Source organism: Euwallacea similis, chromosome 9, assembly GCF_039881205.1.
Source record: "Euwallacea similis isolate ESF13 chromosome 9, ESF131.1, whole genome shotgun sequence".
In the NCBI taxonomy this organism is placed as follows: domain Eukaryota; kingdom Metazoa; phylum Arthropoda; class Insecta; order Coleoptera; family Curculionidae; genus Euwallacea; species Euwallacea similis.
The window spans coordinates 4,002,698-4,015,412 of NC_089617.1; the positions used below are offsets into that span (position 1 = coordinate 4,002,698).

The window sequence follows — 12,715 nt, forward strand, 5'->3', positions numbered from 1 at the left end:
TGTAATATCTACTAAACTAGCGAGGAGACTTCCGCCTTTCACCGTCCACTGAAGACGCGTGCCCAATCCGAACGACAATCAGTGGCGCATCATTATCGATACCTGACCACTGGAGGATGGTACGGTACCACACTCCTTCATTAGAACCGCCCGTACTTGTCTTTATCTGAGACAGGAAACCGTTACCCGAGGGAAATCGTCGGTTGCTAATTGTATGGATTAAGCGGCCGTTATGACGGTTCACTTGGGTACCCATAACTGGGATTCTGGCCAATAAAATTGGGATCAATTGATTATTCCGCGCAGAACCCAATAAAAGAGTATCAGAAAAGATGGGTATTACCAGTGAATACTAATCGATGACAGAGTTTGAAGACCCTGCTGGCTGGTGCCATCAAGAGACCATTAACCGATGGTGCTGGGATGGTACCCGAGAGCACCAGTGCCGGGGACAGCGCAGTTGCTCGAGAGCGTCTTCAGGATCATTAAAATGTGTGGCTACGCCACTGGAAAGGGATTCTAGGAAAAAATGTCACGTGTCTGCTGTTGTCTTAATTACGTGTGTAGATGATCTTTGTTGTCCCGGGCATTGTTATTATATGTGATTGTATTCACTCTATTGTTCGCTGGAAATGCATATTTACTCGGGAGACATAAATTAGGCAAACAGTTTAAGCCACAGGGCTTCAATATTACGAAATCCTGCACTACATTCTTAAATACTCTTCTTTCACAGTTGGGCAAGTAAAACACTCCATTGAACGCATAGAGCAATTTTTAGAGCAATCGAACGGAGTTTAGAAATAAGTGCTGCATTACTGCTGCCTCGAATAGGCGTTTTTAAGGACGACCCCAAACACACCCCCGAATTATTCTAAATGTTATCATTTATTGAATTATTCTCATCGTTTTTATATTTAGTGGGAGGGATGGGCTGGATTTCGGGATTGATGCCCAATGATCAGCCATATCGAATCTCGGCAGAGGGCGTGGCATGGACCGGAGTCTGCAGCATCTTCGCTACTGGTCCGGAACGACGGCAAATGAGACGCAGCCGCCTTTCACTGTACGCCAATCGAGTCACTGCCCTTGATAAATCTAAACGGGAGAGGAACGAGTGCGTGAGCCAGTTGGGAGCCTGATGGAGTTTCTTGATTGTGGGCTTTAAAATGAGACATTCTTACGTTTCCTACTAATGCCAGCACAAATGCTCGTCCCAGAGTATTTGAGGGGTTAGTGTGAAAAATGAGATGTTGAACTTTTTTTTTTTCAGTTGTAACCTTTGTAAAGAAGAAAAAAAAAGTTTCTATGGGGAATATCGCTTTATAGGAGAAAAATGTTGCTGCTAAAATTATGTCAATTAGTAACTTACCCCTTTATGTTACTATTCAATAACTGATTATTTCCATATATGTAGATGCCAATTATTTGATTACGACAGAAATCAGTAATAATCTGAATGATACTTGCCTATGTAACGATCTTTAGATTTTTTCACTTTCTTAGTATCGATAACTTGTATTTAATTAATATATATCGATAAATTTAACCCCAATCTAACTTTTTTGTGTTTTACCCTTTTGCAGAGACATCTATGTTTTCAGCTAAGAAATCTATGTTTCAATTGAACGTGGTGCCATCTGCCATCCACTTTTGTTACTTCCTACAGAAACGTATGCACTATCTTCGCGTTACCTTCCAATGTTATTAGCTATGCTAGTTGGGCATAGAGGTCTTTCCCATTTAATGGGAATATTCAATCGGATTTAACCTCACTTTAGTTTATGGAACTGAAACCGAATACAACAAAAAACATTAAGCAAATGAAAACTAAAAATGGATAAAAACTTATTAAAAAGCACTGCCAAGAGGCTTAATATATATGACGAGGTTGTTGTTAAGTAAGTATACTGCCTGGTATTTCTTAAACGCCAGAAGTTTACACGGACGTTCCTCAGACTTTTAGCTTTAGCTACTTATTTTGAACGTTTAATCACCTCAAACTCCTTTTTCCCCTATTTTCAGTTCTTTAGGATATATATTTAACCTCTCGTCCTTATGCTTAACTAATATATTTACAAATGCAAGCACAAATTCAATTCCTCCCTCAACTAATTTTCACACACCTTAAGAATGTTTTTATTGCAGAAAATGTGAAGAATTCATAAGGCTCTATCAAAGCAAAGCTGCAGTAAAATCGCTAAATAATCAAGCTAAAATTGTATTGTGCTTAGACCTTGCATCACAATGTTTGGGAAGGCACATTGATAAGGTAAGTTTCACCACACTTTCTAATAGAAAGACAGTATGTAAAAGTTACTTTTTATTTAGAATTCTGTTCTGTGGCTGAAATTCTCAATTGTTACCTTTATCACTTAAATAGGAAACAGCTCTGGTGCTCAGTGGCTTCAAAAAATCCCTCTACCAAAACCACTTGAACACCCTCGAAAAGCTCCTTGGGCTAGACAAAATCCTATCAATCTCAGATGTGTGTGTTCAGCTGGGCTGTATGTTAATCAAAGATGATGCTGAGGCCATTTTAGGTAAATACCAAAAATCTAGTAATCTTAAAGATATGGAGCATCCTCAGTATGTTGCGGCCGCCACTTATTTAGCCTGCAAGTGAGTGGAATCATGTATTGCTAGAAATAGTGGCAAAATCTTTATTTTAGAGTTAAAAAAATACCCCTTGATAAGCAGAAACTGGTGTCTATTAGTCGGTTAAAGCCTTCTCAGTGGAAGGAATTGGTGGGTAGTTTTGAGAAATTGGGAATGGAGAAAGAGGCGGCAATGCAGAAGCTGAGGGTTGATGAAAATGGGGAGGAATGTGCTGTTGATGTTGGTAAGTTTTCTCCGGTTTTGTGATATATTTTATAAAGAATTTTATCTGAGAGTCTGTTTGCCAGAAAGTCCTATTCTCAACTACAATTAATTCAGGTTTTGAATTTTCTAAGATATCTAATTTTCTTTTTTTACTTAGATATTTCATTTCATTTTTTTTTAAGAGAATATGTAATATTCTGTTTCAATTCCTGGAGTTTCTGCCACGAAGCTTATCCAAATTCTTTGTATTAAATATATCTCCTTGGATAGAACATAGGTAGGTCTGATGCATATTGAATACAAAGGTTATATGACCTAACTATTCAATATGTATCAGAGCAAAAAAAATGAATATATAATATTCAATGGTTTTGATTTAATAATAGTTAATAGATCTTTGTACCGATACATTTAACAAGGGTTTACCATTAATCTCAGTTTATTGCTCATATTTCTCTTGTAATTTTTGATTATAAACTAAAGTTAGAGGGAAAATAATACCAGGTATCATTGGTGTGGAATAATTCCTTAGGTACTCAATACCTTCACAGAGATTTGCTTCCAGATAACTTGAAGACTATTGCTCAGGATGATGAAGTAGAGGAATATGAAGTTTGGAAGAAAAGAATACTCGCTGAATCATATGCTGCTTTAGAGAAGCAGAAAAGAATGGAGCACTGACGCAACAAAAACACTGTGGTATTATTAATTATTTTATTCATTATTTACTTATTACATATACATACTCATCACATACATATCTCACTGAGCACAATCACTGACTTAACAATAAAACACCTTTAAACTGGACACTAGTAAAACGGTCAAAAGAACCGTGTTTTGACTGATTGTGTCTGCGGTTGCTGTTGTTGTCTCCGGGGTCGACGACGACTGTGTAGTTGATGTGGTAGTTATATTACCGCCATCATAGACAATGACCGATGTTAAAATGTCACCGTACTTGTCAACCCATTTAGCGTTTGATTCAATTGTGTCAATTGCCGTCAGGGCCGCTTTTACGATTGAAGCCCGCCTAGTATCATTGATGTATAATGCTAAGTAATCGTTTTTGATCTGAAAGTAATCGATTATAAAAGAGTTGGATGTGGTTTTAGGAAGTTATTCACTATATTTATGGCCGTTCTGGAGTAGCTTTTGGCTGCAATTGTGGCTAGAATGCCCTCAACACTTTCAATACCTCTACATCTAAAATGCATTCATGAAAAATCTTCCGGACGTTTAAGTATTAATAAAGTACTTACTTGATATCGACAAACAAGTCATTTTGTAGGACAAATTTTAAGGTGGAAATCAACTTGTCAGTGCCATCGTTGATGAGCCCGGTTAAAAACTTAGGATACAGTATTCGGGGAAATGAATGGTTACTCAGAGTTTCTTTCAAAAGTCTATAAAAATATGTATATGTTAAGGTGTAGATTGTCTGAGGTTGTTAAATCGTACTGGTTGGTCAAGGCTATGTTTTTAACGCAAGTTAGACCTCCTACTAAGTCATTTTGTTCCCCCGGTAAGTTGGATCGGTCAAGCGTGTCTAAGAGGAATTTGTAGTCTTCGAAGACGTTTTTGCTGTTGGCTAATCCAGTGCAGAGAATTACATCTCTATAGTTGTTGTTTATGCTAAAAAAGGCAGACAATTTGAGAAACGTAGACACTGAATTAACAATGTCCCCCTCATCATAAATATTCATTCCCCCAAAATCGTAAGTCCGAGGAAAACTCAGCGGCATATAGGTTATTTGCATTCAAATTAATGCGAAAATTAAAAAGAAAGATGAAAAATGTACATTTCTCAAAGCTTGCACTTACTTGGAACTATTTTTCTTGTAAATCTCAAACTGTTTTTGAGCCCACTGGACGCACTTCTGATATCCCACTTTGCAAGACCACGTGAGCAGCAAGTTGTTCTTCAGCACCTCCGTCAAACTAATTATTTCGGTGGAATTGATGGCATTATCCGTTTGCAAACGTACAATTTCCGTAACATTTTTCTGTAAAATCTCAAATTATGTTTCTTCCTTGAAACTCTGCACTATTCCCACCTTCAATGCGCTTAAAGTTTGATCGTCCTGAATCCTGTCCAACAGGTACTGGATCTCGACAAAGAACGTGTACCAGGGATGGTACTCAGTCTCGTTCTTCAGATAGTTGGCCAATGCAAAAGCCCTCAAATAGTTTTGTTTTTGGTCTTCCTCACTTCCTTCATTGGATTTGGCAATGTTAAAGACATCGTCAAGGAGTTGCGCTCTATTGATAACGTCGATGGTTTCGTAGGAGTTAGTTAAAACATCGATGAGGCGGTTCCACAGGATTTCATCGTAGTTAACACGGTAGAACCCTTTAAAAAGACACTCGAGACTGCAGTTTTTAATGGTTAATCTGTATGGTACCTGCAGATTGGAGGTTCACGATTATCCATCCATTTTTGGGAATGATAACAGATTCCGACGTTAGATTCTTAACCCATTTCAATGATAATTCAGAGAAATTGGTCTTTTCGGAAGTTGTATTCGACAGAGGTATATACCAGATATTATCAGTGTTTTCGCCATCCTTGTTGATGGATGAGGAGAACCTGGCCTGGAGTTAAGACTAGAATAGGTTCTGCAATATTTTCCTGGTAACTTACCGCCTTGAAGGTCACGTTGTTGGTTTTGTTATCTAAAGACACATTCACAATGGGATAACCACTCTTGAAAACCCAGGAATCTAGCACTTCAGTTAAATTGAGAACCTTTGGGGTCAGTACCATTCTGTAGAGCCGTTATTAAGTCAGCAGATTCAGCGTTCGCGTGATTACTATTATTTAATAAATTAGATTTTAAAGTACCTCTAATGAACCTTTTAACTTACTGTTCCTTCAAATATGCGCTCAATCTATCGAAGAAAACTTTGTCTCCAATAGCGTACTTAATCAATTTAATAATGGAAGCTCCTGAAAATCCACAGAAGTACACTTTAATTATCACCACAAGATATGTGTAAATTTCACCTTTGGAGTAAGAAATAGTCCCGAATTCTTTGCTAAAATCAGCTTGGGTTGTGACATCAGAAGCGTTGTTCGAAAGGGGAATTGTGTCGGAATAAGCGTCCGCCTTTAGGGCTGCTTGTTGCTCCTTTGTGATTAGTTGTTTCAACATTTCAGAGCCGGGGAGGACCTGCAACACCCGCATATAGTCTCATTTCATATCAAATAATTTTATCAAGTTTGAATGGGTATCAGAGCCATTTCAGCCATTCAAGAGAAATGTCAAATTTTTAGATGATTAAAATTCTGATACATTGACGTAGATGATATAGAGGGACTAATGCAACCCATGTAAACAATCTTGAAGATATTGATTTTGTAATGTTTCGTTGATTTTAATGTATGAATTCTCACCTGATCAACTAAATAGTACTCGAAGAACTGGGCAAATCCTTCGTTGAGCCAAGTGTCCGACCACCAGTCCAGTGTAACGTAATCTCCAAACCATTGATGGGTCAATTCGTGGGCGATTACTTCCACGATCCCTAAGATGTCTCTCTCCGGGGTTTTGATAACACCTTCATCTATCAAGTAGTTTTCCCTATGGGTCAAGAACTTCTTATCAAATGTGTTCCTTATCAGTTACAGAAAGTGTAACCTGAAAGTGATCAACCCCCAGTTTTCCATGGCTCCGGCTGCAAACTCGGGAAGGGCTGCGAGGGTGATCTTACTATTTCCCAAACTAGGATATGTTATACCAATGGTATTGCCCATTTTGTCAATCAGTTGGGGTCCATATTCCAAGGCGTATGACACAAAATCATCTTATCGAAGAGCGAAAAATTAAATTACTCTTTGTTGGAAACACAATGGTAATACCTGCGGATTTCCTGGCAAAAATTGAAAAGTCATAGCTTAAGTTTTTCGTGCTAGCAGTAATGTGAAAATCTTGAGTAATAATGAATGCCAACAGGTATGTGGACATCTTGGGGGTGTCCTCGAATGTAGTGAAGACCACTCTGTAACATAAAAATGAGAAATGGTGCCAATATGTCGCAAATTTTAAGGTACCCATTGCTGATGGTGGTGTTTTTCTCCTTAGTGTTGGCAACCCAATGAGAGCCATATCCAGTTGTGTCGTTGGTTATTAAGGTTAGTCTAATGGGTGCTTTGAATTCTGGTTCATCAAATGAAGGGAAAACGCGTCTTGCGGAAACTGTAAATCAAAATTCATTATAAGATAATCGAACCTACCAGAGAAAACGATCATCAGGGCAGAGAGTATGGGCTCTAATAACAGGGACTAATCACTAATACGCCACGTCAGCACGAAGCTTTGCTGCTGTGGTGAAACCTTGGGCTGGAAATTAACGCGATGCCCCGCCCACTACCATAGCAGTGATGCTCTCTAGAAACGGAAACTCACTTTGTTCAAATTGGGTGGCCATAATATACTTCTGCGTCCCATTCTCATTAAACCAGAATGCATAAGCCCCTTCCAAATCATTTACTGAAACGAAGGGAGTGTACTCGATGGTGACAGTTTGATTTGTACCTGAAACCCAATTTTATGAGAATTCCCGAACATGCAAATATCGGTTTAGCCGTTATTATACCAGTGATGTCGCCGTTACAGTTGAGTTGGATATAACTTTGGTTCTGCGGTTTTATTGCGCAGTCAAAAGTACTTCCATTTGATTTCTGCCACTTGGCCACTGCATCGGGCGCAAATTTTACGTCGGAATTCAAATATAGGATGTTTTTATTATTTTTCTTGTCAACGTCCAAGTTAATTATCACCTAACAAAAAAAAATCAGTGTGTCACGTTTAAAGATTTCGGCGGTTTTATCTAATCTCTTATTTGTGTTTGCTGTGACTAGATTTTATCTCTCTATCACTACAACAATATTCATCTAATACGAACAATTACTGAAACCAATCAAGCTACTCCGGCAAGCGTATCATAAATCAATATTTTTGTTGATTTAAGTTATGAGGAAGTAGCTTTTTTGCTTGAACAGGACATGCTATTACAAGTGTATAAACCGCGTCCAATAACATGGCGAATGTACAACTGACTGTAATGTCAAATAGATGTCAACTTTAAGGACTTTCAACTAAAGTCATGTGTCATGTCAAAGCACTAATTTTTATTGATTGTTAATTAAAAAAAAAATGTTTAGTCTGTTAAAGATGATTAAAATTACATCGGGGATTTAATTGTCATGATTGATTACAATAAATGAGGCTGAAGAATAGTCTAAGATTTATCTCTAAAAATTATTCCTAATATCTGAAGTAAGAACAATTGAAAAGTTGCCGATTATTTGTCATTTAATAAGTGGTGAAGCTGTTTTCTCTCCGTGGTGAGAAGGGAGTGTTTCAAGTTGCTTCATTCCCAAAAATAACTGTAATTTTATTAACTTTAATGAAACTGATAGATTCCGAACATCATGTTTTTGTCAATTCTCCAATTTTGACCTACTCCGAGTGTCAGAAAATCTCCAGATTGAAAGCCCCGCTGTTGATAATTCGAATTGCATAGTTGAGTTCGGAAGTTACAGTTCCGGTGCGAATGTACTATAACAGAGTGTTGTACGGAAATTGAAAAATTGTCACACAGCATATGATTGAATCAGAAATTTTAAACGACGCCGCACTATGCTCACTAGGGATTATAGTCTTCAATCTGGAAGGTATAGAGATCGCTGGGAATGACGTCAAAATGGTTCTTTCATAACAATTTATTCATGTGCACACGTCATTTGTTGCCATTTACAAGGGAGTCCTACTCTCCATATTTAAGAATCTGGCCCTAAATGTGTTGTGATTACATTGAAAACTCCTTCTATCACCCCTAAGTTGAACTGTTGAGTTCAGAAAAAATCTCGGCATGGGTGCGTGCTCAGAGCATTATATCTGATGTATGACACAGTGCTAAGTTCAGAAAGTACACCGCAGGTTTGAGTGCATTACATCTGACCTGGGCGTTGCCTCTAATTTGAAAACCTCTGTTTTAACATTCCGTCAGTATAAAATTGAGTCATCTCCAGAAACGGTGTGCGTTCAAGAATAATAGTTTTATGCCACCTAAAGTAACACAATCCCTATGTTTGTATTTCGAATTCAATTAATTTATACTGAAAACAAAACAAGTGAGAGCGGAAAGAAGCCTTAAGGTTGCAAAAAAAACATTTTTCATATTTCGAACACGCAGGATGTGTTCATAAATTACACACCAAGTGTGAATATCAAGTTTGTGACACGGGATGAGTTATTTTAAAAGCGAGTGTTTGATTCCTGAACTCGACTTAGAAATAACAAGAATTAGTGTTCTATATTGTTGTCTAATCTCTCTAAAAATATTTCGTAAAATTGTATATTTCTCTACAATTGTGCATTAAAGCGTGAGACAAAATTGAAAACACCTTTATTTTGACATTACGGGAGTGCGGGATAGTGTTGAGGAATAAAACTCCTGGTGTGAGTTACACTTGGTGCGGTTTACGTTTAGAAACTAGTTCTGATGCACTGAAATAAAAGTGACAACGTCATATGAAGGCTTACCAGTCCACCAGCATAAGGTGTGGATTCTCCAAAATTAAAAGTCAAGGACAAATTATAACTATTTGGTTTGGCGGTTTTGGGCAATCGGAAACCGGTACTGTCTTGCAATCTGGAAGGAGTGGGACGTCCTTTATGGAGTTCTGGACCAAACCCCGCATAACATTCCAGGATAAAAAGCCCAGTTATCAGGAGAGACAGAGCCGTCTTCATTTTTTTAACGTTCTGAAATTTTTTTGCCTACTATGTATTCAATTAGATCAGATTTCACCTACCTTTTGCTATTTAAATTTGTTTAACTCAGTGCAATTATTTCACAAATGAACCACTTAATCTGATGATTCTATCTTTATAAGAAATGTGTTAATGATGACTCGATTTGGACAAGATTAAAGTACAAAATCTGAAGTGGTTGGCAAATTTGACTAATTATTCTCCTTCAATTCTTTTATATTCGTCAGTTTAATCGATTCCTTGAATATCTTGGAACGACACTAGACAAGTGGTTTAACTAATATCTCAAAAATACATACATATATATTGTATATGTAAACTGTTTTGGAAAGGACGGACACTAAAGATAAACACCTCCCAATCCCATAAAAGTGAAAAAAAGTATGGCAATTCTCTAACGTTTTAAAATTATATCGTGGGCGTACTAAGAAAACACACTAAGTTCAAAAACAATAGTTTTCGGAAATCACAATTGAAAATGTAATTGTCTATTAGGTGTTTCCTGAAATTCGATTTAAATTGTAGGTCAAATTAAAGAACAATTGGTTATAGGATTTGTGATTATATAAAATAAATTGGAAGTTCTTTGAACATTTTTATTGACTTTAAAAACATGACAAAAAGTGGAGTTCATTAGTATTTATTGTTCCCCGTTTAAATTGTCTACAAATTTTGTTTCACTGTTTTTAGCAGCTGGCTCGGGATCTTCATCTTTTACAGTTTTTGAAGTGAGAAGCGATTTGCATCAACTTTAAAATTCAATATGTATAATGTTGTTTTGGCATAATTTCATTAAATCTTTTTTTTTCTGGATGTTAATAGGTAAGATTTTTCTATACTATTTTGTACATTTTTTTGCCAGATTTGAAATCGGTCTTCCTTTTCCAAAAACGTATATTAAGGTGTAGAAATCACTGTGTACATATTTGTACTCAATAATATCTGGCTTTATTTTAGAATATCTCAAATTTTTAATTAATAGCTAATTTACAATTTCTCCAGCTTCGTCTTTGGACCTATCTTTAATAAAAGTACATAACAATTCTTTTAAATCAAAAAAGTCATCTTATTTAAGTTCTTTATCTTTATAAGGTTCCGTTTCTTTAAATTTACGCTTCATTCTTGTTACACAAAAAATGTTTAGCCAGCAATTTATTCAATAAACAGATACATATTTTTTGTCCTTTCACTAGAGCTATGCATAAAATCTGCTTCCATATAAATAACTATAGCCACTTTCTGGAAATTTATGCTCAATTATTTCAATATGAGTACTTTGAACAGCATACATCAAGAGTTGGCCCATGTTGGTTCCTATTTTGTCTTCCACATGTATCAGATCAATATGGAATGGCGCTATTTTTATTCAATTGTCTGCAATCGCTTCATCCATCTTGCACACAGCTTTCTCATATCCAATTCTTCGGTCAAAATACGATGTAGGGTATTTTTTAAAATACCTACCATGTCTGTTAACTCGCGCAATTTTAGCTGATGATCTTCTAACAGAGTTATGAGGATTTTCACCACAATTTTTGAAGTCGATCACTGCGGAATTCGTCTTGGTAGCTCGTACGACTACATTTAAATTCCGATATTTTACAGTTGTTAACAAAAACAAAAAACCAGATTCCCTCAGATTAGAAACTAACTTCGCATTGATGTTCGATGGACCAAGACCTTTCAAATGAAAGTATCTTATCAGGTGTCGATGACCAATTTTTCTATATTCATAAAATTTCTAAACACGTTCACTAAAAACAGATCCAAAACAAACACAAATCAACATAGCACCCTCAAACATTAGATATAGGCTTTTTAAGGTTAGATTTTTGTAATTTGGGCAAATTTTTAACAAAAAAATCGCCATCTATATGTCAGATCGGGTACTTCTGGAACTGTCTTTGTACTAATACGTCAATGCCCAAAACATCTCAATAGGGCATTTTTATGGCATTTGGAACCTGTTCGAATCGAAAATTCTAAAATATTCCCTAAACATTTATTGGAATATTCTGAAATTGTTCCTGTATCATTAATTATACTTTACAATGAAGTATTGACTTGTTTAAATTATTTCGAACAATTTTCCACTGCTAGGTAGCAATATAAAATTTCTAAAGTTTCTGGAACATTCTAGAAAACGAAAAGGAAATAAATCTTAGTGGAACAAAATTAGAATGATTTTAAAAATCTTTCACCGATCTGAATCGTTATTTTCTGAGGATAAACTTATTATTGTTCTAGTCAAAAATCGAAGACACAAATAATGGAAAATTTGCATTATGAAACCGTTTTAAAGTACTCACATTGTATCACAGGTATTATCTTAAGTATGTTAAATAGATACTCATAAATATAATTTTGTGGTAATTGTTCAAATGTTTTAATCAATTTCCTATGTCACTCGTGTTGTCTAAGTATGTGGTGATTATAAAGTTTGCACGAATCGAGATAAATTATTCCTCCTAATTATGATTATACACGGTGTCCCAAAAATATTCGGATAAATGGACGACTAAAATCTGAAATATCGTACCTAAAGTCTCTCAAGAGCAATTTCAAGTCTGTAAATCATCAATAACTGTGAAATTTATTCCCAATTTATAGACTAAAAAAATATTTTGATATATAAAATGAGAATAAGTAATATTCGTACAAGCCAAGTGTAGCTGAATCGCTATATTTTTGTATTTTAATTTGTTATTGCTCGAATACCTTACAAATCTCTAAAGTGGTACCTATTTTTACCTATGATAAATCTGCTGTAACACCGTCATGTCTCCTTTTTTGGGTAAGTACCCAAAGAATTCTGAGATACATGTGAGATAATTTATAATAGGTGGAATGATGAGCGTTTCCAATAGTATAAAAGATTGCATTTATAAAAATAGTGATAATTATAATTCATATAAATAATTTAAAATGTTTATCGATGTGATTGATGAACAGAGGTACTCAGGGACGCATTTCTAAGTACATAATTACTTTAAATATTCCTTTGTTGTCCTTCTTGTAAAGTAAGTAAGTTCGGTGACCAAGTTATTTTATCACTTAGTTAGTACTGAAAGTAGTTAGCTAGAAGTATAGAGTAGTAACAAAAAATCAAT

At 35.9% G+C, this 12,715-nt stretch overlaps 2 protein-coding genes across 3 annotated transcripts; one reads left to right on the forward strand and one right to left on the reverse strand.

Annotated features, from left to right (window-relative positions):
• Positions 1 to 1,771: 1,771 nt before the first annotated feature.
• On the forward strand, positions 1,772 to 3,725 carry Orc6 (Origin recognition complex subunit 6). Its single transcript, XM_066393328.1, has 5 exons — positions 1,772 to 1,901; positions 2,149 to 2,272; positions 2,384 to 2,622; positions 2,673 to 2,842; positions 3,389 to 3,725. Exons 1-5 carry the CDS (start codon positions 1,837 to 1,839, stop codon positions 3,502 to 3,504), a joined length of 714 nt encoding a protein of 237 aa, XP_066249425.1. The 5' UTR covers positions 1,772 to 1,836; the 3' UTR covers positions 3,505 to 3,725.
• On the reverse strand, positions 3,542 to 9,711 carry LOC136410949 (aminopeptidase N-like). 2 transcript variants are annotated; one of them, XM_066393326.1, is made up of 12 exons: positions 9,647 to 9,711; positions 9,375 to 9,596; positions 7,423 to 7,606; positions 7,233 to 7,361; positions 6,878 to 7,022; positions 6,686 to 6,825; positions 6,465 to 6,630; positions 6,221 to 6,407; positions 5,831 to 5,996; positions 5,692 to 5,773; positions 5,468 to 5,637; positions 5,278 to 5,418 (listed from the first exon to the last, which is right to left on the reverse strand). In XM_066393326.1, exons 2-11 carry the CDS (start codon positions 9,582 to 9,584, stop codon positions 5,556 to 5,558), a joined length of 1,491 nt encoding a protein of 496 aa, XP_066249423.1. In that variant the 5' UTR covers positions 9,585 to 9,596; positions 9,647 to 9,711; the 3' UTR covers positions 5,278 to 5,418; positions 5,468 to 5,555. The 2 variants fall into 2 exon arrangements, with proteins under 2 accessions (XP_066249424.1, XP_066249423.1); XM_066393327.1 differs by lacking the exons at positions 5,831 to 5,996; positions 6,221 to 6,407; positions 6,465 to 6,630; ... (4 more) ...; positions 9,375 to 9,596; positions 9,647 to 9,711 and adding exons at positions 3,542 to 3,897; positions 3,951 to 4,029; positions 4,086 to 4,229; ... (1 more) ...; positions 4,648 to 4,829; positions 4,881 to 5,176 and having other exon boundaries at positions 5,229 to 5,418; positions 5,692 to 5,775.
• Positions 9,712 to 12,715: the final 3,004 nt, after the last annotated feature.